The sequence below is a fragment of the Lacerta agilis genome, chromosome 16 (assembly GCF_009819535.1).
Source record: "Lacerta agilis isolate rLacAgi1 chromosome 16, rLacAgi1.pri, whole genome shotgun sequence".
In the NCBI taxonomy this organism is placed as follows: Eukaryota; Metazoa; Chordata; class Lepidosauria; order Squamata; family Lacertidae; genus Lacerta; species Lacerta agilis.
Genome location: NC_046327.1, coordinates 19,812,096 through 19,837,387, shown reverse-complemented (window position 1 = coordinate 19,837,387; position 25,292 = coordinate 19,812,096). Strand labels below are relative to the sequence as shown.

The following is a 25,292-nucleotide window of genomic DNA, read 5'->3' as shown; positions in this document are numbered from 1 at the left end:
GCTGCAAAACATAAGAGAACTGAATTTTAGCTTGGACAAATGAGAAACTAGGAAAATTAAAATGGGACAGTTCTTTCCAACCCTAGTCTTGAGTGGTTGTGTGTATGTGTCCTGGTGCAACAGAGAGCAGATTAGATGGCTGTGGGCGGAGGTGGGGTGTGTGGCTATGAAGTGCGTTGCCTTTTTCTGCTTAAAGGGGAAGCTCTCTGCCACAACACCTAGGTAGCATTATTCTTTGCCCTTCGCAACACTCAAATCCTTCCTCTTCTTTGAAGGATTTAGCTTTGTATCTTAATTCACCATTCCCTGCTGAAAGGAAACCTAAGTAGACATAATACGACATTTCCACATCTGTGCCCCTTGCTCCCTTTACTGCCTCCCTTGTCTCTGGTATATTTCACCACTTTACTGTCCTAGGTTTTAGATTGCGAGTTCTTTAAAGTAGGAAGATCCCGTTTATTTATGTTACACTGTTGCTGCAGAAGTAGCAGAGAAAATGATGATTATAACGAGGTGGTAGTAGATAAAATGTTGGCAGGGCAACAACATACGGAACCAATGGCACAGTCCACTCGGAAAACCTCCTCTGCAGGCTCCCTTGAGATGAAAGGGATCTGAGCAACAGCACCGGCACCAACTGCACATCAAAGGCAGCTGGGAAACTTGACAGGCTCCTGCCGGAGTTCAGATATGTGGAAATGAATTTCCTTTCCTACCACAACGGGGCATATTTCTGCAATTCTGCTTCTGCAGCCCACAAACCGCCCCGAGGAGGGAAATCTCAAGGAATCTGAAGGTGGGGAGAAGCCATGCCTTACAGGGCCTCTTCCCAAATGCCTGTGGAGCTGCTAGGGGAAGGGGGAAACGGCAACGGTTTTTATTTGCTTTCCCTGAAGGAGCAGAGGAGGTGAAATAGGGCCCTGCCCTCACTTTCTCTGTAGCTCAGGAAAACTTGGGGGCAGGGGGAAGCACTCTCCACTGGCCAGATAGAGACAGGATTTGTCCTTTGGGAATGCCTACAGACATCATATAATAACAAGACAAGCCGTTTATTGGGTTTGCAGACCTTACGAAGGAAATGCTTTTGCCCAGCATAGCAATTAATCCCCATGCTGTGTGTGGCTGTGTTTATATGGCATACCTTCCAACATTTCTCCGATGAGAATAGGGATGTCCTATTCCATCATTATCATCAACATCATAATTATTATTAATACCCCAGCCACTCTGGGAGGCTTCCAACAGATATAAAAGCATAATAAAACATTTTTTTTAAAAAAAAAACTTCCCTATGCAGGGCTGTCTTCAAATGGCTCAAGGGGTCAGAAAACTCCGCACCGTGCAACATTTCCCCAATGAAAAGAGAGACGTCCTAAGGAAAAGAGGGACATTCCGGGATCAAATCAGAAACTGGGACTGCTTCTGTAAATCCGGGACTGTCCCTGGAAAATAGAGACACTTGAAGGGTCTGGTGTTGGGCAGGGGGACAAGGTTAAACTTGGGGTGCAGCTTAGGGCTGGTCCTATCAGGCAAGAGATCTGGATGAGAACAGACCTTTATTTTCAAACGTCTCTTGGCTTAGTCCTGATACATATACTGCAGGAAGCATCTACAGAAGGGTAACTACAGTTTCCTGGTGGGCCAAGAAAGTGAACAAGAGTGGCAAGGAAGAAAAAGGGGGTGGAGATATGGGGGGAATTGAGGGTCATAGAATAGGTCAGGGCTAAGGGAGCCTGTGGTCCTCTGGATGTTGCTAGCCTCCAAATCTCCTCGTCCCTAAGCATTAGCAATGCTGGCTGGGGCTGAAGGGAGCTGGAATGCAACAACATCTGGAAGGCCACAGGTTCCTCATCCAGGGAAAAGAGGCCTTTAATGGCAAACGTGTTGCTGTGAACAGAAGGCGCACAAAGTTGGCAATAAAAGAGAGGATGGAACACAGAGGTGGGGAAGTTTGCTCACCAGGCTGCGAAGGCAATCTTCTTTTACTGGAGTTTTAACAGCCAGCATAAATGCAATTTTGCTTATCTGAAACCGCCACCCGAGATTGACAATGATATAGGTGCCAAAAAGGTAGCACAGGGGAGGGAAAGTGGAAAATGTTTACAGAACAATGTGGAAACTGGGATTATAACTTCTTGTGACTTCTGCTAGCAACTGATGTCATTAATAGATAGGCCCAAAGAGTTGTACGACACAATTTCAATGGGGATGCTAGATAGTAACTTACTTATGTGCTGGTGCTTGCAAGAGATCTGCTACCATGCCATGAGAAATTAATTTAATTTAATAAAGGAGAGGCAACCTAGGACAGGGGCAGGCAGATGAGAGAGAGGGACGGTGGAAGCAGGCACTTCCACATGGCAGTTTACTGCTAATGCATGCATGTTTTACGCGAAACCATCAGTCCAATTAGCCATATCCTATGCAGAAGCTCAAGGGACGCGGGTGGCGCTGTGGGTTAAATCACAGAGCTTAGGGCTTGCCGATCAGAAGGTTGGCGGTTCGAATCCCTGTGACGGGGTGAGCTCCTGTTGCTCAGTCCCTGCTCCTGCCCACCTAGCAGTTCAAAAGCACATCAAAGTGCAAGTAGATAAATAGGTACGGCTCCAGCAGGAAGGTAAACGGCGTTTCCGTGTGCTGCTCTGGTTCGCCAGAAGTGGCTTAGTCATGCTGGCCACATGACCCGGAAGCTGTACACCGGCTCCCTCGGCCAGTAAAGCGAGATGAGCGCCGCAACCCCAGAGTCGTCCGCGACTGGACCTAACAGTCAGGGGTCCCTTTATCTTTACCTTTATGCACAAGCTCAGTATCCTTTTGTTGCTGAATACCCTGCATGTTTTGTACAGCTTCCACAGGACGTTATCCTTATCAAAATGCCATGCCATATAATTTCCACCATTTAATCTGGATTTATACCGTTTCCAGTGATTAAACAGGGAAACAAAAGTCCAAAATCATGTGGGGGGGGACTCCATGTCTACTGTTAAAATATGAAATTGTGCCGATGTGTATACAGTACAGGCCTACGATTCCCCATGGGTGGTATCTAGGATTTGTAATGATGCTCAGAGGCGTAAATTACTCTCTAGGGCTAGTTATAGCAATAAATGCATAGGAGATCTGAAACAAACGTATAATGAAAAAGAAAGGGAAAGGAGGGCGTTGTGCAATCCAGAGCGGCATGCTGCAGTGTTGGGTGTGGCCCACTAGTCAAAGACCAAGGTTGCATATGTCAATGTGCTTCCAACCACGTTCCGTAGTGCCATTTCATGTTTATGATAGTGCAAAGACGTCAAAAAAAGAAATTAAGGTACGGTGACGTCAAATGTCCCAAATCATACAGGTGAGCTGGTTGATAACAGTTGCTGCCGCAAAGCCATTTAACAGGCCTATTGTGTGAGAAGTATTTCCCACGTAATAAACAAGCCATAGAATTTAATGGAAAGACTGCCAAGCAGCATATGCAACTTACACGGCAGGGTTTGCAAAGTCTTAACAGGCAAACCATTTGTTTTTGGGGGGTAACGGAGCTGCATTGCCAGAATTCAAACCTGGGAAATTTGGACCACGAAGCATGTACTGTATCACTGAGCTATATCAGTGCCCAAGGCTTTGCAGTTTGGGAGCCCTTGTTATTACTGTGTTTTCAGGCTCAGAGGCCAAATCTAAGGCGCTGCCTCTGACCAAACCCGTGCTTCTGCTTCTGAATTTTACTCATGGGAAGATTCTGGATCTTATGAAAAGTGACAGACTAGCCCTAGCAGCCACCCTAGCCCTGTTGCAGCTTCCCAACAGCATATACTGAACGATGGGCATCCTGGGGGAAAGGGAAAGTTGCAGTATCTAGTAGGGTTCTTAGGAGGCCAGAGGGGTAGAAGCAGTTTGCAGTGGGAGGAGGAAAACTAACAGGAAAAGAAAAGGACCAATGAAGCTAAATTGCTCAAGGTTCATGAGGCTAGATGTGTGCATTAAGGCTTCATTATCCCACCGAATCCACAGCAATTAGTAATGCGAGCACTGCAGGCAGCTTCTTGGGTCTTTAAGAATATTCCACAATGCAACTTACACTTTGAGATAGATTGCAACGCCCCAGAATACACAACCGACATTCCCTTCCCTTCCTAATGAAGGCTGGAAGCCAATAGGGGACACAGGGCCAGCTTGCTACAGGTTGAAGGCTACTGTGTGCAGAGGCTACTCCTGCTGAATACACCTGTAGTCCTTAGAGGTATTTGAGACCTTTCGAAACAGACTTTTTTTCTTTTGACTTGAAGAAAGTGCTGAACTCTGCTGCGCTATCTCTAGAATTCTGTTCCGAGAAGAAAAGCAACATAAAGCAAGGAAGCATGCCTATGTGTTTGAAAAAGAGCTCTGCGTGCCGTGCCGAAATGGCAAATTTAACGAAGGAAATTAAGAGATCAAGAAGAGGCAGACTTTAAGGAGGAGTGGAAACCTTTTGCTGAATATTTAAAGAATTGTTGTAAACATGTAAAAACGCAGGTAGGATTTGAATGAAGAGCAGCAGTTGAATACTTGTCGGAGAATGGTGTGGAAAAGATAAGGTACAGAATATTTATAGTATGCAGCAATTTTAGAAATCACAGGGGAAACCATGGAGGGGTAGAGGGGAAGTTGAATGTGAAATGAATGTGTATCTGGAAAGTACATTGGTACCTTGGTTCCTGAATGGCTTGGCGCCTGAACTATGCAAACCCGGAAGTGTTCCTGTTTGCGAACGTTTTTTGGAAGACGAATGTCTGATGCGGCTTCCGATTGAGTGCAGGAAGCTCCTGCAGCCAATCGGTAGCTGCGCCTTGGTTTTCAAACGGTTTCGGGAGTCAAACGGACTCTAAGAACGGATTAAGTTCGAGAACCAAGGGACCACTGTATGTATTAATTTGTAAACTTTTGAAATTCAGATGATGTATGAGCTCTGCATGCCGGTAACACATAATTCTGTCCTTTCCCAAGTTGGTATTTCTGGACGTTAAAAAAAAATCTCCATCATTACAAACTGCTCAAACCTTGTAATGCTGTGGTAGCCAATATTGTGAGTATTACAGCCTAAATAATTTCACTGAGAAAACAGAAAAGCGCACAGGCCATTTAGCCTGGAAAGCTACACTGCCACCTGCAGCTTCAGCAATGTTCCAATGGACAGTTTGTGAATTTGCAGTGCAAGGCTGCATTCTTTCATTCTGTCCCACAAAGTTGAAGTCCGTGATGCAAGTCCTGTTCTGGAATCCCACCACTTTTTCTCCTCCTTCCTTTCATCAGCTGGCCAAGGAAGTCCTAAACATTGTGGATTATACGAACAGCTGGGATAAGGACCACTCAAGATTGCTCCTTCAATAATACCAGCACAAGTCCTCTTTTCCACAAAGACAAAAAAAAAAAAAGGTATCTGAGCTCCACAGTACCTCTCTTCTCTTGGTTGAGACAATAAGCTCTAGAAAAGGCTGGTCTTCGTTCCAGGAGTCTATTTCCGTGAGGTCGTAGAAAATGTTGTTAATGGGCCCAAAGGACCACATCACATGCTTTCGCTTCTGCATAAGGTGCTGGAACATCTGAAGAAAGACAGCGAGAGTTACAGAAAATCCAATACTTAGTGCTGGACTGTTTGGGGTGGGGGGCAGAGCCTATTGTTGTCATTTGGGTGAAAATTCATAGACCCCAAAACCTACTTAATTTGCACTTCCTGAAACAGCATTTGAACTGATGAAACACAGCTACCTTTGACATTTTTGTACTTGTTCACCTAATTGGGCATGAGCAAACCCAGAAGCCAAGCCCGGTGCATAATTAAACTCTATGTTTCAGAATAGTTGTTTTGCAAAGATCTAGTTTACCAATCCAGTTTTGCAAACTGGAGTGAGGTAGGAAAGGGGATCCACAAATCACTAGAATTTATTGGTTGTGCAAATAATTTTTCTACATGTGCTCACAAGTTTGAAATTCTATTTACTTTAAAAGAACTTTTTTTTCCTTCAAGGTGTCTCCCACATTGATTAGTTGCGACTGTGTGCTCACCACAGTGTTGCCCTCGACTCCAGCCAGTTTGAATGGAGTGAGGCCTTCGTGGTTTGGGATCAAGTCGATAGGTCCCAGGCCAGCCTCTCGTTTGTCGTAGGCAAGCAGCAGGCTGTACATCTGGCATGCAAAGGTCCTGTTGGGTTGAAGTACCAGGATATGAAGAACAGTGTTACCTGAAATGGAAACAGCATAAGAGAACCATATTCAGGGAATCGAAGTTATGAAACACAGCGGTTGAGTGAAAATGCTTACTGCGCTAATATCAGATTATTTAGTAAAGTGAAAGCTCTGCTCAAATGTGATCAGTAGATTTAAACCAATGGAAGTAATTTTTATTATTTTAATACATAAATACAAAAGAAAAATAAATTCTCACATAATCATCCATATTTTCCACCTAAAAGGTCATAGATTGTATAATCAGCTTACGGCTAATTAGTATTGAGGGGTTGGTATGTAAATATAATTGCCTGATCTATGAATCAAGTTAAAAGCATGCAATTGTTATAACAATGCATGTCTTAATCTAATAACAACCAGTTACAGGTAGGTAGCCGTGTTGGTCTGCCATAGTCAAAACAAAATAAAAAATTCCTTCCAGTAGCACCTTAGAGACCAACTAAGTTTGTTCTTGGTATGAGCATGCACATGAAAGCTCATACCAAGAACAAACTTAGTTGGTCTCTAAGTTGCTACTGGAAGGATTTTTTTTTAATTTTTAATTTTGTTTTGTCTAATAACAACCCTCTTTCTTAGACAAGGAATGGTGCAGGTGTGATTTGTCCGGCTTATGGGTGGGTTTGCAGCAAGATGATATTTAATTAGATGTCTTCCACCTCAAATTTCAACTCATTGGCTTCTACCATGATCAACCCAGAAAAAATTATTTGCCCCATTTTACCAAAAAGAAGAAATTAATTCTCCTTCTGACTGCAGGTCTCTTACCTAGAGAATCTTGTGCCCTGATATCGGCTCCATTTTCAACCAAGAGGCTCACAATTTCCTCATTTCCTGTGCAGGCGGCAAAGGATAAAATATGCTCCCCTGAAGAGGAATACAAGGGACAAAACAGGATTAAAACAAGACCTGAGCATTTGGAGGGGGAGGGGTTAATCACACAGAAGATACAGGTGGTTGCAAAAGCTGTAGGTGATGGCTACCTTCTTAGAAGAGACATCCCTCCTTTTTTCATGCAGAGAATGCCTCTTCAAAGATTGCGCCTGCTGTGGGACATTCATGAACCTGTAATGGTTCTACCTAGCAGCATGAAGGGGGGGGGGGAATCCTTATCTCAACAAAGCAGATCACTGGAAGTGTGGGTCGGGGGAGGTATTTTCTTTCAGGCTGAGATTTAAATAGTCATGCCATTTGTAATTGGGGCTGGAAGAGAATTTTGCCTAGAATAAGTTGGTTTTTCTGTCTGGGACAGTGTTCTCTCTCTTTCTTTCTTTCTTTCTTTCTTTCTTTCTTTTCCAATGCAACTGGTGTCATGGGTGTTTTGTCTCATCACTTGGTGACTTGTCCGTATGAATTGGGCATTATTACAGCCATAGATGTTGCACCCAACATTACTAGGAAATATATTTCTTGTTGCTAAATGGCAATTCTAGATGTGAAGGGCAGAACCGCTGTCTGAACTTGCTTGGGGTGCTGGTTTTGAGCAGAGGCACCAAATTGTCCCCCACATTACAGAAGCCCGACTGGCCTCCACTAGGAGTTGGGCATTCAGTGCTGCTGGTCCCACGCTGTGGAACACTCTTGCAGGAGAGATTCAGCAGCCATCCTTGTTTTACTAGCAAACCGGAGGTTAAACTAATCCCTTTCCAGCCCTGGGAGGAGCGTGGGGAGTGTTCGCGCAACACACGAACATGTCGAGACACACACTTTGGAAAGCTCTGCTAACACTTGTGTGGCACAACATTTCTACCAGCTACCAGAAGCAATCCCGTTCTCTGCAAACCATACCAAAGTAGAAGAGGCTTTTGGGGTTGTGCCTGAAGAAGAGTCCTGTAGCTCGAGGAGTGGAGATGTGAGCCCCTTTCTTGATCAGACATTTCACTAGGTTTATATTTTGATTGATTGCTGCAATGTGGAGAGGTGTTTGTCCTGCAATTCACATTAAACAAAGCAAACCTTCCATTAAAGACTCGCACCAGGACATTATCTGCACCAACCCCTTTGGGAGTGTTACTCTGTCAAATGCTAGCAGACTTGATAGCAACATTTTGTTTTTCGGAGCCATTAAAAAAAACATGGGTGAGTTTCAGCTAACCAGCGCATCAACAGACGCCTACTAAAGGAATTGCATTTGTGCAATGGGCCTTTCCCCCCTCTCCTCCTGCATCCCCCTAATTTGCTTGAGAAGTTAGGAGAACCCCTTAGATCAACACATGGGGTGGAGGAGAGAGGGGGATACTTCCATCTGGCAAGTTGAAATGCCTGCACAAACAGAGCAATTGGAAGTGCGCAACACTGAATTCCACCCCATGCTTCAGAGGATTTATTTAATGAGAAAAATAATGACGTACATCTTTTGAATCCTGTATTTGGGATTTCCATCTCTCTCTAAAACCATTTCTGCTGCACTTCTTCTGCACTACCCTTTACCAGCTATTGCAAAAGGACAAACTTCCACTCATTGTCATACATGCATTTTGTCTGTTGTTATCCGTTTCACATTATGATACGAGTTTGCAAATATTGTAACTGCTCATCTTTTTCTACGCGAATTGCAACATGCATTTTGCCAGCAATTACCTTCATAGAGTTCTGACGTCATCTTTTCATTAATGAGTTCTGGAGCCAGCTCCAGGAGCACCTCTGCAGCTTCCGTGTTATCGTAGAGAGCAGCTATGTGCAGGGCTGTCTCCCCCACCGCTCCTGCACAGGACGAGGAAAACACAAAGGTCACCTAAGACTGAGCTGCACTTAGGGCCGAGCTAGACATCATGACAGCGACAGCTATGCATTCCAGGTGCCTGACTTGTTCACATTTAAGCTCGTGGGTGGATGAAAAGTTCTGATTTTTATAGTGAAAAAGGGACGTGTGAGTGAGTGAGCAAAGTTGCATGCTCCCTCCCCAAATTCCATTGTTTCAGACACTTTTCTCCCAACTCAAACTCTGGTAGAAGTGGGCAGAAATAAGAGTGTAAGTCAGGGATAGTTAATGTGGTGTTCATCAGATGTTGCTGGACTACAACTTCCAACATCCTTGCCCTTTCGGATTACAACTTCCATCATCCATGACCTTTGGCCATGCTTTCTGGAGCTGTAATCCAATTATCATTTGGAGGGCACCACATTGGCTACATCTCATTTGTGACAGGCAGGGGACAAGGGACGGTTTAGTTCCCCCCACACATATGCTCCCTTTTGTTGTGAAAATTTCGACTCCCTGACCCTCCCTTTGTTAACGTGGTGGCCATGTGACCAAAAAGGGGGGGGCTGCTTCCCCTATCCCTCTAGTTTGGCTTGTAATTACAAATAAAGATAAAGAATGTACCCAAGTGATATGGGGTATTTGAGAAGTGTCTCACCGGCTTAGGGCACCAGCCTAGATAGTACAATCTAGGCTGCAGTACCAATTCAATTGGGCAGAACCAAAGCTAAAACGTTGCAGGTGTTTGGACTAGATGACCCTCATGGTCCCTTCCACCTCTAAAATTATTTGATTCTATGATAGGTCAAGGCAATTTATTTTAACGTGGCTCTTCAGTGGACCATGCACCACTCTCATTGGTAGGGGTCTAGGATAAGTACCTCTTTGCAAAACATCACAGGAACCATCCGAGATCAATTTCCTGATGAGCTGGACATTGTTCTCCTTGGCAGCCAGGAGGAGTGGAGTCTCCCAGATCCTGCAGGTGAGAGAGAGAGAGAAAGAAGAAAAAAAACTATTCATATTTTGCTCCAGTTGAGAAATTAGCTCTTGAAGTTCAATGTTACTTATGGGGGCTGACAGCATATGCTCCCCTCATGAGGATGGAAGGAAAGGGTGTGAAAGGGAAGGAATAATAATAACAACAACAGGTATGATCCTGTGGTGTTTGCAGAAATCCAGAATCTGACAAAAGAGAGGAGCAAAAAAACAGCAATCCATATGACAAATGAAGAGACTTATCAGCTTCTGCAGTATTTATCTGAGGCCACACAGGGGCAGTACAGAGGCTGAAGAAAGATGCAGATCCAACAGGGTTTTATGGCTGCAATTAGTCTTTTGCCACAAACGCAGCAAGGAAGCACTCTAGAAACTAGTAAAAGTATTATGGGGTTGGCTTTCCGGAAAACCTCAAATGCGCCCAACTGGGGTTGTTATGCTCCAAGAGTCATTTCCCCCCCAGTAGTTGTGTGGTCAGTCATTGTGACATGCATTACAATTCAGTAGCTGCTTTATACCAGTAGCAAACCGGGTGCCCTTTAAGTCTGAACATATCACAAGCGCGTACCCTGATGGAATTAAAACTACTCTGCTATTGAACAGGCTTTCTTCTTTTCTGATTCCGAATGCAAGGAACAAAACTCTTCACGAGTTTATGCAACTTGGGAGGAATTCTACCAGTCAGCCATCCTCATGCCACACAGTTCCACAAGCAGCAAGTGCACGGATATCAGGCAACTGGCTCTAACTAGCTTTTAAATCTCAGCAGAAGAGGGTCAAGGATTGTCAACAAGATCAAGACCTTTAAACCTGTGGAATGGCTATGGAGGGGGTTGGAGGAAGACCAGAGAAACCCCTGCCTCACCCCCCCCCCTACAAGAGAGGGATCTGCCTTCCTGTAACAAGAACTACTAACCTTTTATTTATGCAGTGTTTACATACAAACAACAGAGGAGGGGAAATGAGCAAACACAACCAGCGTCCATTCCTAGGGGTTCCAGCACCCTGAGGATACAGTGGTACCTTGGTTTCCGAACAGCTTAGTTCACAAACAACTTGGAACCCGAACACTGCAAAACCGGAAGTAGGTGTTCCGGTTTCCAAACCTTTTTTCAGAAGCCGAATGTGCTCCATTTTGAGTCCCCCTGTGTTTCCTGTTGCGCTGCTAATTTGCGTCCCCCCCCCAATTGTAATTCAAGCCTTCCGTTTCCAATTGCAGTGTTCTAAGGTGATATTTGGAGCTTATATTTGGTGCTTTTGTTTTTGCTATTTATTTTGCGTTTTTTTGTTTTGAGGCTTTTTCAGTTAATTTGTTTTTGTGACTGCGTGGATCCCAGTTCAGCTACTGACTGACTGATTGATTGGTGTGACTGCAGGAAATCGATAAAAGCCCCCCATCCAAACAATGACTATCATCAGTGCAGGTAAGAAAAAATAATAATTTTTCATTTTTATCATCTACAATGCTGTTTTATTTAATTTATTGTACAGTACATTGATTATTGCTTTCGTTTTATGGAACAATGGTCTCGTTAGATAGTAAAATTCATGTTAAATTGCTGTTTTAGGGGTTGTTTTTAGAAGTCCGGAACGGATTAATTCGTTTTGCATTACTTTCTATGGGAAAGCGCGCCTTGGTTTTGGAACAGACTTCCAGAATGGATTAAGTTTGAGAACAAAGGTACCACTGTATTAGAGAAGCCCTGAGAGTTAATGGCTTACAGCCATTCTGCTTTCTGGATAATAAATGAATGAAGTATACACATACCAAATTATGGGAGTTATGGCCTCTTAATGACTAGACAGAGCTGGTCTCATCTCCCTCAGACCTTTCCCCAAATGTATTATGGTCACGAACAAAGCACTTCCCTTTAAACGCAAGCCAATTTCAAGCAATAACATTTATCATCTTAAATAGTACTTTCAGATGGAGTGTTTTGCATACATTATCTCACAGTGACCTTTACGGCAACCCTGTGGCATTATCAGTATTATTATCACCCTCATATTACATGAGTGGTTTGACTAAGACCATTTAACAATCTCATGATGGCAGAGGGGAGGATTTAGCCCCTTAACTTCAGTCTCTTATCCACTAGAGCAGCTGAAATCCCTTTGTAGCATTGGGCAAGTCATTGCTTGCAATCCTACACACGCAACTTGGGAATAAGCCTTTTTTTAAAAAACTTGGCGGGAATTTCATAACCCGCCATTCTTAGCCATGAACACCATTTCAATAAACTCTTATTCCTTAGATTTGCCTTGACCGTTAATTAAATGCTCTCTGTGAGTTTAAATGATAGCCAAGTAAATGCTTATAAACATAGCTGGTGTTGCAGGAAGTAGTCCCAAAATTTCCCCCACAGAAAATTGCCGAGTGTCTTGGTGGGCCACTTAATGATTTTTCTGCCTGTTGTAATAATTGAAATGCACCGTGAAAGATGCTGCATGATTTTTAATTGTTGTTGGGTTTGTTTGTTTTTACGGACATGCCACAGACCACCTGAATGAAGCTCACAGATCACTGGTGGTCTGTGGACCACTGTTTAGGAAAGTCTGTTGAAGGTGATGCATGAGAGCTTGTGGATAGCTCACTTGGTTAGACCATGGTGCTGATAATGCCAAGGTCACAGGTTCGATTCCCTGCATATTCCTGAATTGCAGGGGGTTAGACTAGATGAGCCTCGGGGTCCCTTCCAACTCTACAATTCTATGATCATCTATTTTTCTTCCAGTCAACAAAACAATCGCGGCAAAGAAAGCCACAAAAGTACAATTCTTTTACAAAGCAAGAGAAAAGGGGGGGAAAAGTAAGTGATCCTCGTTTTCCCTTTCCCAAAAGGTCTTTAAAGGGTTTGTTGCAACAGAATGCTACAACGGTTGCTACAACAGTTTCTGCATCAGTATAGATAATAAAACCAAGAAAACAACATAACTAGTGTTTGCTTTCCAGCAATAGTGTTGTAAAGGACAATGACCGGGTTTGGATACTGGAAATTCACAGTTAAAACGAAATCTAGGAAAATCTTATCAGCTTGGGCCCTCTATGGCTTTAGAAAAGGTAAATTCCAAGTTTCATGTTATTCTGAATGTTGCCATGCAATTCATGGTTATTCAAACTTAGCAAAATATGCATTTAAATGGAATATTCAGGGGAGGGGCATTTAAATATTATTTTGAGGGAAAATATACGTTCCTAGTATGTATTAAAATACATACATGAGAGTACTTACAACAAAAATATTTGTTACATGTAAGTTATGTTATATGAAGCAAAGATAGAATCAACTACACTACGATAAACAAGAGTAATGGCCTTTTTTTTTCTTTACCCAGAAGCCCCCCACTTTGGCAATGTAACAGATGTGTGCATATGATAGAACAGAGAATTTTCTCTTATTTGTAAATAACCTTATCCTGTGAATATCTGTCCAGAATATTTGCATCATCGTTGTCTAAAGAACTGCATTTGTTCATTGTTTGTTATGTCTACCCATCAATGCATTAAAATCCACACACCAACAAAATCTCTGATCTGGTTCTAAATTTATGCAAATCTGTTCCGACTTTATGATTTATTAATTTAGGAGGGTGGTATAAACATTTAAACAGATAACTGGTCTAACTCCAGGAGTATTTACTATTGAAGCTCGAATATTGTGTATTTAGGCATTTCATTCTTTGTTGAATAAATAGACTGAGAGCCCACTGGGCAGAGTTTGTATCATTATGTGTGTCATGCCACACCTTGTTTTGGGGGTACATCACTAATAATAAGCATTAATATTATTTTAAATCTTGAGGAAATCACAGGGATTACTTGGATTACTGGAAAGTAGACAAGATACAACCCAGAAGGATCATAGTTCATAACCGATATCTTTGCCGTCATATTATTTTTAAGTAACTACTTGATGGGGTACGGTGAGGGAGTTGTGCCTCAGTTAAAATAACTAGGACCCCAAGTCAACAGTGGAATTAGAAGCTCTGCAGTTCATAACAGAACCAACACACTAACCACTGGGATGTTCCACCTTAAAGTTTCCACATATACTGAGGGAATACTGTACTTACTCTCCGTATTCAAAAGCAACAGCTGGCTCCTTGTTGAGTTTCCTGGCACCTGACCAGACAAACTCTTTGGCACCGTAATACAAATAACTATAAACCAGGATTTTATTATACAATGTAGCACTCTTCCTGGAGTAATTAAAATCACTTGTCTGCAAATGCCAAAAGCCAAGTGAAACAAATCAGAAAAGCAAAAAACAAACTTTTGACAAACATCGGCATGCAGTGCAGTTATGGCTCCCTAAGCCACATCTACAACCTGACAGTGGGGTAGCAGATGTGTTGTTAACATGAAGCCCACACCAGTTTCTTCCACCAAGAAGCAACAATTTTTTTAAAAAATGCACGTTGCCGGTACAGAAAAGGGAACGTCTAAGTTCTCCAAGGCTTGGAAGGCAGAGCTTGGTGGTTCATTTATTTACTTTAAGAGAGTTATTCATTTATTTACTTTAAGAGAGTTTTCAAGCATCTCCTTCTGTTCAGGATATCTGCATCCTCCCACATCATCTGGTGTGTTTCTGTGCCCCTATAAATGGCAGCTCATGTTGTGAAGCAGGAGAACCTAAAACAAAGTTAACTGCTGCTACTACACGTTTCAGAAGATAACTCAATGCGCAGATGCCATCTTCAGCGGCAGCCCTGTGTCTCGATATGTAGTTCTCCAAATGTAGTTCGAAACCAGGTTATCTCCTAGAGCTATTTACAAAATGCTACATGAAACGGTTCCGGGTTCAGGTTTATTCTGGACAAGTAAACCAGCAGGCAAACCTCAGAGCAGACCCTTCTGCTTCAGTCCGGAATGAAAAGCCTAACTGGAGCAATGTGATTGTGGTTGGAGAGTGTCCCTGGGAAAGAGGAGAGGAATTTTTGCCAGTAAGCAAGGTGCTGGCCATCAAACAGGAACCCTTGTCAGTTTCTGTAATTAGTAACTCATCAGTACAATGACATTTATTTATTTCAGGTTTTATGGCCATGCTAATAATCATTGACCTATTTATTCACTTTCACAGTGTTTTTGAAATGGCTGCAGGATAAGCAGTCTTTGGGGACATTTGAGAAACCAGGGTTGTCCCTAAACTGCAAGTTTTGGCTGTTTAGATCTTCCGTAAGGCCGGCTTTCCCGTAAGGAAACCTGTGAGCCTCCCAAGTTGCCTGCAGGTGGAAGATAACATGACACACAGAACTAGCGATGATTCATTTCTGGGCTGAAACTCTGTGATCGTTGGGTCTTCCTTAAAAGATGACATTCCATAGATGGGCTCTTGCCATTGAACCAAAGCAGTGGGCTTGGGGTTTGTCTCCCGCAGATAAACCATGAGGAGAAGAAGAAGAAGAGGAAGAAGAAGAGGAAGAAGAAGAGGAAGAAGAAGAGTTTGGACTTGATATCCTGCCTTTCACTCCCCTTAAGGAGTCTCAAAGCAGCTAACAATCTCCTTTCCCTTCCTCCCCCACAACAAACACTCTGTGAGGTGAGTGAGGCCGAGAGACTTCAGAGAAGTGTGACTAACCCAAGGTTACCCAGCAGCTGCATGTGGAGCCTAGATCAGGCATCCCCAACCTTTGGCCCTCCAGATGTTTTGGACTACAATTCCCATCATCCCTGACCACTGGTCCTGTTAGCTAGGGATCATGGGAGTTGTAGGCCAAAACATCTGGAGGGCTGCAGGTTGGGGTTGCCTGGCCTAGATTAAACCTTGGATGAAGCTTGTCATTTGCCTGGAGTGGGATAAACCACAAGCCTGGGTTCAGACATATGCTTGACTTTTTATTTTCTCAGACATGTTGAGCTGGGCCTGTGATTGTGAGTCTGTACTGCAGAAATGCATGGTGGTTGCCAGAATACGGCTAATTTCTCCCTCATTCTAAAATTAACTGCCTTTCGCCAGCATTGTTCTTCCAGACTCAGTGGATTGGTTTATGTGACACGCTAAGCCAAACCTTGGTTTAGCTGGGAGCAGCATGGCAGTGAAAAGGTTTGGAGAGGAGCAACGTGGTTGCAAGCTCCTCCCCACATGTCCACACTCTTGTGCAAGTCATGTGAACTAGGCACATGGCTTTCACACAGGAGAGAGTAGCTGGGAGGAACAATAAATACATCTTGAAAACTGAAGGTGAAAGAGGTCAGTCTTAGCACTGGAGATCACTTAGAACAGGAACTGATGAACCTGTGGCTTTCCAGAACTTGTTGGGATTCCCAAGCTCCCACTGGCTGTACTGGTTGGTGCTTCTGGGAGTCAGGAAACCAGGCTTGCGGTTTCACTCACCTAGGCAAGCCATCAGTTGCAAAACATAAAACAGACCCTTGGTTACAGCTTGCTTTGTTAGAAGAGAGAGTTAAGCCATGAGCTCAGGTCTGGACAACAAACTAAGCCAAAGCACAGCACAGCAACAAGACCACCGGGGAGGAACAAAGCAACCATGGTCTCCTCTCTGGGTATCCCACACGTTTGCATGCTAAGCAGGGGTTTGGCTTAGTGTTACGTGTGAACCGAACCAGGTAATTCATGATTGCAATATTCTCAAGTCCATAGCTCTTGTCCACTGAGCAATGTAATTTACCTTCCCCAGCTTTCACAGACAAAGGCTACCACAAAATAAACACCTACCGTGCATTACCAAGAGCAGTCACCAGTTTTTATCCACTTCTAATTAACAATGGGAGATAAATTGTATTCATCGGCTTATAGATGAAAGGTTCTCCCTATCCCTTTGTAAATCACCAGGCTGACCCTGCTCTGAAGCATAAAACAGTTGGTTTTGTGCTTACAAAAATCACAGGGATCTTTATTTTAATTGCTTTGTAAACTCTTCAAATGGAAAAAAAAAATAGATATGGGTGAGACTAAAGAGAACCAACCACACCCGAAATCCTTGTAAACTAACACAAATACGTGGCATTGCCAAGATACGCAACTGAGAATAAGACTTTGAGGAGCGCAATGATTTTTTATTGCCAAGTGTATGGAATTGACTGCTCTTGGCTTTGTGTTGGGGAGCATATTCTGAACTCACAACCATGCAACCCACATTCCAGCCCACACTGTATAAATTTAATTTAATTTAATAGTTTCACATCTTTAGTCTGGTCAACACATGCAGCAGAATGAGGTGAAAGAATTCTGGGGTAATAGGATGGACCTTATCACTTGAGCCTATAAGTAGAGGAATTACATTTTTAAAACCCTCCCCTGTTTTTCAAATTTCCTGGAAATAAAAAAAACCCAGCACAAACAGGCAAAATCTCGGCTAGAACCTCTCACTCTGCTGCTTGGCTGCTGTTTGCAGGGAGGTGGGTTTTTTGGAGGGAGGGGTGTATTCAAAATTGGTACCCCCACATACAGTATAAATGGATACAGACCATTCTACTAACTTATCATCCTGCCATTTAATTATATTAGACTTACGTCACACCATTTTAAACATTCACAGAATTCTATTACAAACAATTGTATCCTGATTCTAAACACACATAAAATCTTCCAAGTGTGGTTGTGCATAGAAACAGCAGCCGTAAATAATGATCAGGAATAAGTCTCCTTGAACGGAATGAGACTTGCTTCTGAGTTGACATGGTTGGAATCAAGCTCAAAACTGAAGAGGTACATAATATTATAGGCATCACTACCCTGTAAGCAAAAATAAGTTGCATCGTTGACTTTTCTTCCTTATTAAAGCTCTGTACGGTGATAGCAAATTGCAGGTTGGATGTGGGTTGCAGGGCTAACTTTCGGGTTGTATTGAGATGGGTGGGGGAGGATGACAGGGCTGTATTTTGGCACCCACAGCCTTTTCCTAAATGATTTCGAGGAAAGTCTAATGAACCCAGATGGTCATCTCCCAAAAAGAGGTATCCGAAAGACCCCTCTTTTGCTATATGTGGACAATGCGGCCATCCTCTCTCGTTCCAGACCTGGCTTGAAATACCAACGAATGAAGTTCTCAGATTACTGTTCTGTAAATGGGTTATCCTTGTAAATGGCCACAATCTAGAGCGGACTAAATGCTTCCAGTACCTAGGGCTGTTGTTTCACCACACAAAGTCCTGGAATTGCCACTGGCAGACTATCGGTCAGAAGGTGGAGATGAGCAAACTTGCTATACTCCATTTCTTTTTCACAAAAGGTGGTCACTATGTTCCATCAGTCATAAGGGCTAACGCGAAATCTGCTTCAGATGTCTGGTTCAATGGTCTGTTTCCTAAGTTAGATGGGTTCCAGGCTAAGTTCCTTTGGTCCCTACTTCAGGTCCCAAACTGTGTCCCAAATTCAATTCTATTGTTGGAAACAGGTGAATGCCCACTTTCCACCAAAGCGTGGTGGGCTGCCTTGAAACACTGGCTAAAGATCTCAGCCTGGGGAAGGGATTACTTTTTCATCTAACCAATGAGGAGTCTATCAGCTCATGGTCGAAAACTATGGCCCGAAAAGCCTCCTCGGTTGGTCTTTCACCATCCTTTTTACATCTGGGCTGCAATATTTCCCTTAAATCCCTGAGTCAGAGGTTATGTGATATTTCATATAGCATTATTCACTCTAGATCTTATATAACCTGTGGACTATTTGCATCTGGAATCCACTATAGCCATGATTTTCAGTTACCAGCGTATTTCATGAATCTGTTTGTACCTAACTACCGCTGATTGTTCACCAAAGCCAGACTAAATGTATTTCCATCAGAAGTACTAAATGGCAGACTGTCTGGTATACCTTATCAGAAGAGGCTCTGCTTATGCTCTCAGGGTCTTGACTCTATGAAGCATATCCTACTACACTGTGAGCAGTTCAAATAAGCCAGAGATCAACTAATTAACCCCCTATTGGTAAACTTAACTGGAAAATCCTAAACCTTCTACCTTAAGTACCGGTACCTCCTAGGAGATATGTCAAATTATACTACCTTTGCCATGGCTAGGTTCCTCTCAAAAGTTATAAGAAACAGAAACCTACATTTTCTGGATAAAACATAGTGACTGCCTTAGAATCCTTTCCCTGTATTTGTTTTATTTTGCTATTGAAAATGTTTTTGTGGTTCTTTGGACCGAAATAAAGAATGTTATGTATGTACTGTACTTACATCATAGGCTTCAATACTACAGCTCAAGCACAAATGATAGAGAACACAATAACTTCAGTCCTGTATCCTGTCTCTGGCAGAAGACAATTCCAGGCACATCTGGGGAAACAGATACCCAAGATGCTGATAACACTCTCTCCTTCCCTGGCACTCTTGTTGATTGAGATTTCTCTCTGGAGTGATTTAGATGAAGTAATATTTCTAAGGAGTAACCTACATTTCACTTTCTTGCAATATCTCTATTGCTATACCAGTCTTGGCTTTTGAGTCAATATAGGCAATATAGACAGCTACTGGGGGTGGCATTAAGTTCAGGTTCTAAAAAAACTTAGCTGCAATCTTTGTGTTAAGAACATTCACTCATCACGGCATAAAATAAGTCGTCAAGGTGCTTTTAGTGTCACTTGTGAACAGGACCAGACCAAACCATTTTTATCCCTAAAGAGGAGTTTACTCAAAATGGCACTCTGAGCCCTCAGTAACTCAAGAGAGTGCAATACAGCGGGCAGTTCTCCTGCACAAGCCTCATGGAAATGAGCACAGTAATTAGCCAAACCTATTTATCTCCAACTCAACGGCTCTTAACAACACCGAAAACCTGACACAGCCACCTCAGCTTGACTCATGATAAGGCTGCCTTTGACTTTTGAAAATGCCCTTAAGAAATGCATTCTTTAGCATTGCAAGCAAAAATACTCTCACAGGAGGGCCAAGGCTGTTCACCATTTTCTTACAGGCAATCTCCAGCATCACTGTAAAGTATCAGTTCATATTTTGCACAGCCCTGAACAAAACCAGCAACATCTGCATCCCATCCTTCCCCATTAAGCTTCGCCTATTGAAACATGGTGATGAAAACCTTTTAGGAAGGTGTGAAAAGCAACCTCGGGCAATCAATTTTCAGCAGCATGAGACGGCCAGCTATTGAATTAATAATTAAGTCTTCTTTACAAACAAGTTTACAAGACACCTTGAGGGTGTGTGGTCCCCACACTTTGATAAAGCAGAATGGTTTATGAGTACCAAACGGATCAATGAAGATGCTTGAGAGGAAACATCTTGAATAACGGCACACCTAGTCGGAACAACACACATCTGTGTGTGCAACATATGTTTTGACCAGGTGCATATTGCTGGATTGAGGTGGTTTGCATTTGGATATTCTGTCTCAGGTGCAAACACAGTCTCGGGTCATCCTTGGTTGGGTAAAGAAACTATGAATGGGACATAACTAATTTGAAGGGGGATAAAAGAGAAGCTGGTTCTGTTAAACCTTCATCCTCTTCAAAAAAAATAGACAGGAAAAATAGACATGTTCTAGTTGTCCCTATTGATTAGGGTATTCTCTGATTTTCTGATAGCTGTTCCTAGTAAATTATTGTCTCTATTTTGCCTTTTGGAGTGATTTGATTAGCCTTTCTACTTAGAACTTCGAAAGGACTTTGAAGTAACAGACCAAGCAGTGAAATTACAACATAAAACATCACCCCCTATTTATATAAATAGGGGGTGATGTTTTATGTTGTAATTTCACTGCTTAGTCTGTTACTTCAAAGTCCTTTCGAAGTTCTAAGTAGAAAGGCTAAGTATACATATGTTGTTTGGAAAATCGTGCGTGATGGGCCAATGGCCGTAATAATAAATATCTATCTATCTGAGGGAATGCATTTCCAAAACTTTATCACTCTATATTGAAAGAATTGCCATGCTTCTGTCCTCTCCCACCAGCTCTTTACAAGTTAAATCTCCAAAGTAGGCGCAAACACATATTGATGCTAGTACATGAAAATGCAGCTTCCACACACACATATATAGATGCAACGTGAAAGTGCAGTATCCTTTCCACCAACCTTTAACTTGTTATCCAGAGAGTAAAATGTGTTTTGAGTTGGAGGCAGCTCTTCTATAACAAGCACAACCAGATCTCTTGTAAGAGCGAACTTTCTTAGGTCATTAAGTTGTTGTTTTCAAAGAGAAACTGTTACGATCGGTGTAGTAATGCGCCCTCTTCCAGAAGCCAGTGCCAGCCAGCAAATGAATGCAATGCACAGGAGATTAAGAACCTCAGGCAATGCACAGGAGACAAAAAAAAACCCTCAAGGCAGTCATATTTGGTGTGAGAACTGATTGTGTTACAAGTACCGGTACATGAGTGAGCTTACTTCCATCTAAGGAATGCTGTGCAGTATAATCTGTGAAGCACTGCTTTTCTCCTGAGGCCAGAGAAGGGAGGACAGTAAGGGGACGGGGATCTTCATATTTTTCCCTGCCCAACAATTATTATTTGTCAAGAACACCTGTGTCTCTGCCCAACTCACTAGTTGTACACTATGTATTCAATACAATACAACAGATTCTATTAACAACAACAACAACAATTTATTATTTATACCCCGCCCATCTGGCTGGGTTTCCCCAGCCACTCTGGGCGGCTTCCAACAGAATGTTAAAATACAATAATCTATTAAACATCAAAAGCTTCCCTAAACAGGGCTGCTTTCAGATGTCTTATAAAAGTCTGGTAGTTGTTTTTCTCTTTGACATCTGGTGGGAGGGTGTTCCACAGGGCGGGTGCCACTACCGAGAAGGCCCTCTGCCTGATTCCCTGTAACTTGGCTTCTCGCAGTGAGGGAGCCGCCAGAAGGCCCTTGGTGCTGGACTTCAGTGTCTGGGCTAAACGATGGGGGTGGAGACGCTCCTTCAGGTATACAGGACCGAGGCCGTTTAGGGCTTTAAAGGTCAGCACCAACACTTTGAATTGTGCTTGGAAACGTACTGGAAGCCAATGTAGGTCTTTCAAGATCAGTGTTATGTGGTCTCGGCGGCCGTTCCCAGTCACCAGTCTAGCTGCCACACTCTGGATTAGTTGTAGTTTCCGGGTCACCTTCAAAGGTAGCCCCACGTAGAGCACATTGCTCTATTTATTTATTTATTTATTTAGTGGGTCCCAATACTGCATATGGTACATGGCAAAAATAGGTCAATTTATTATCCCCTGGGATAGCTCAGTCAGTACAGCATGAGTCACTAAATCTCAGGGTTGTGGGTTTCAGCCCCACGTTGGGCAAAAGATTCCTGGACTGCAGGGAGTTAGTTGGAGAAGACTGACTCTCATGGTCCCTTTGCAACTCTACAATTCTTTCAGACTTTGGGAAATGTGCATTATCATTATATTTGTGCTGATAATTGATAACATTAATATGGTTAGTAATGAAGTATGAATGTATCCACAATGTTATGGGTGCTAAACAGGGCCGTCTTACCCATTAGGGTTAGTGGTGCCCTGCGCCATGGCGTCCACCCATCAGGGGCGCCCAGCAGCAGGAGTCCGGGACCAACCGGGAACAGCTGTGAGGGCATGCTGGGCAGTGGCAACTCTTCCTACGGCCAGCCGCGCTCTCTCGCTTCCTGCCTGGGAGAGGAGGCAGCAGTGGTAGCGCGCAAAGCTACACAGCGCCCTTCGCCCTCCTGCCTGCCCTGCGCCAGTAGCGGGACTGTTGAGGAAGCCTGCACGGCAAGCAAGCCTCAAGCTGCCCAGCGCAGGGGGCGGGGAGGGGGGGGCGCCGAGAACGTCAGCCCCCGTCCCTTCCATTGAGGAAAAAGGTGGAGGAGGGATTCATTCAGATTTGGGGCGGTGGGAGGGGAAAGCTGAGGGGGTGCACTACAATTAGGACTCAGTTCGGATGGATTTGAGAGCGTGCTCTCCAAGCCGTTAGTGGTTAAAAACAAACAAACACCAACAAAAAGTCCTTTTAAAGACGAGGGCAGGTTTTAAGGTCCTATTAGAATAAGCAGGGCTTACTCTCAGGTAAGTGCAGTTAGGGCTGCAGCCTTTGTGACCCAAGTTTTGGGTCCTTTTTAGGTTCAAGATGTCAATGCTTTTCACCAACCCCCACCCCACCCCCCACAATATTTGCAAACGTCAGCTTTGTACTTAAACACAAATTGGCCGGGAACTTCATTTTCTGTGTCTTTATCAATTTATTTAAAGAACAACAAACTGGTGATTGCTTTAACTTTTTCTTTTTGATATGTGGTGATTTGAATCATGAGGATGAATTTGAAGAACTACCGAGTCTTGAATGTGTCTTGCTTTGGAATTGAGGACTTTATTAGAATTTCTGCCTTTTCAATTTATTTTGCTCTAAGGGCTTGTCAGAGACAATGTGTAAGTACGGTGTCAGCTCCCTAAAAAAAAAGGTCAACAACTCTGGGGAACCCTTCCTAAAAAAAGGTCAACAACTTCGGGGTTCCCCCCCAAAAGGTAGACAACTCTGGGAAACAGGGAGGGACGACCTTTGCACCACGGATATGCTGTAGACAGACCTGGTGCTAGAAACATTTCTGTTTAGACCAGCCTACCCAGATATCTAGAATGTTGGTGTGTTTTGTTTTTTAGTTTATTGCTGATTTAAATTTTAAAATGTTTAAGTAGTTGTTCTTAACTGGTTTTACCAAATTTTATTGCTTCATTCTTTTTGTAAACCACTTTGATGTGTTTTTTACCATCAAGCTAGCAAAACAGCTCAGTCAGTAGAGCGTGAGAGTCTTAATCTCTCTTAATTGTGAATTCAAACCCCACGTTGGGTAAAAAGATTCCTGCATTGCAGGGGGTTGGACTAGATGACCCCCCTGGTGCATTCCAACCCCACAATTCCGTGATTCTAAGCAGTGTATAAATTTTATGAAATAATTTTTTTAAATGGTACTAAAATGAACGGGATTGTCTCTTTCTTCTTTTCTTGTTTTTGTCATTTAATCATTAATTATTCACCCAAGAGGGATATCTGTATCTAGAAGTATATTCCTTCAATACACACACATACTTTTTCCTGAAGAGGGGAAAAGAGCAAAACCAGACTGATACAAACCCTAGTCTCAATGGCATTCACACAGAACGTAAAAGGCGCATGTAAGATGCAATTCAGGTTGGCACACTGTCATGTGGGAAAATGGGTTTTAAACCTGCTGCGTTCCTATCTGAACCAGACACCCCATGCCTATTTTCACTGGGGGAGATGGATACCTCCCATTTGCTCGAGGGATGCAGCCCCCCCCCCCCAAGTACCAAGGGAAGGATAGACACCTCTGTGATGAAAGCATTTGGTGTGGAAGAGAAACATGCCATTATAATTCTCATGCCCCTTAGAGGTGCAGTCTATTTCCATATACAAAGCAAAACGTGATGGCAGAATCCTGAGGGAGGTATAATAATAATAATAATAATAATTTATTTATACCCCCCTCATCTTGGCTGGGCTTCCACAGCCACTCTGGCCACCTTCCAACAAAATATTAATACACAATAATTCATCAAACATTAAAAGCTTCCCTAAACAGGGCTGCCTTCAGATGTCTTCTAAAAGTCTGGTAGTTGTTGTTCTCTGACATCTGGTGGGAGGGCATTCAGGGCGGGTGCCACCACCTAGAAGGCCCTCTGCCTGGTTCCCTGTAACTTGGCTTCTCACAGTGAGGGAACTGCCAGAAGGCCCTCGGCGCTGGACCTCAGGGTCCGGGTAGATCGATGGGGGGTGGAGACGCTCCTTCAAGATATACTGGGAAGGAGACATTCTGTTCAAATGCCTTAAACATGTCCCAGCCCTCCCCATGCCCTGCTGAGCTAGCTTTCTAGCTGCAAGGCGCCAACTTAGCGGCGCATGGTAAAGTGGTACCCCGCGCCTTCGTGCTTCTTCCGAGGTGGTGCAGCAGCCCTGGCCGTCCCCCCCCCCCCTTGCTAGGCAGGTATGTCGACTGCAGGTCGCCCGCCGCCAGCGCTCACTTACTTCTTCTGTTGCAGCAGGTGTATCTCGTCGGCGCTCCGCCGCCCGCCGCTGCCTCCCGGGCCGCCGCCGGGTCTGCAGGTGCGCCGCAGCCTCTTCCAGAAGGCACCCAAGAGGCCGTTCTCTCCAGGCACGGGCACCCCCATGGCTCCTTCCTACCTTCCCCTTTGGCAGCGCCACAAATAATAATAAAAAAGCAGCCAGCCGCAGCGGCCTCAGAGGAATCCGGCGCCGGGGTGTCTTGCCTTCCTTTGCCCACTCACTTTGCCCAGTGACCCTGCCCTGAACCCACCGCGTCCCTCGAGCGCCGCGACGGTGCGCGCCTCTCTTGAGGCAAAAAGGAGTCGAAGGGAAGCCGTGGGCTCCACAAAAAGGGCTCCCCTCACTCAGGGAGCACCTCGGGGGCGTCGAGCCCGCGAAGAGGAGTTGGGCGTCCGGAGCCGGCTTCTCCTTCGCCT

At 43.8% G+C, this 25,292-nt stretch overlaps 1 protein-coding gene across 1 annotated transcript in view; it reads right to left on the bottom strand.

Moving 5' to 3' along the window:
- LOC117060742 (transient receptor potential cation channel subfamily V member 6-like) overlaps positions 1 to 24,980 on the bottom strand; it is a 33,322-nt gene extending 8,342 nt beyond the window's left edge. Inside the window, exons 1-7 of the mRNA XM_033173257.1 lie at positions 24,838 to 24,980; positions 9,793 to 9,890; positions 8,791 to 8,913; positions 7,999 to 8,139; positions 6,979 to 7,077; positions 6,031 to 6,206; positions 5,421 to 5,567 (exon numbers count right to left, since the gene is read on the bottom strand). Coding sequence (XP_033029148.1) covers positions 5,421 to 5,567; positions 6,031 to 6,206; positions 6,979 to 7,077; positions 7,999 to 8,139; positions 8,791 to 8,913; positions 9,793 to 9,890; positions 24,838 to 24,980 — 927 coding nt within the window. The remainder of the gene's footprint in view (positions 1 to 5,420; positions 5,568 to 6,030; positions 6,207 to 6,978; positions 7,078 to 7,998; positions 8,140 to 8,790; positions 8,914 to 9,792; positions 9,891 to 24,837) is intronic.
- Between the last annotated feature and the right edge of the window lie 312 nt (positions 24,981 to 25,292).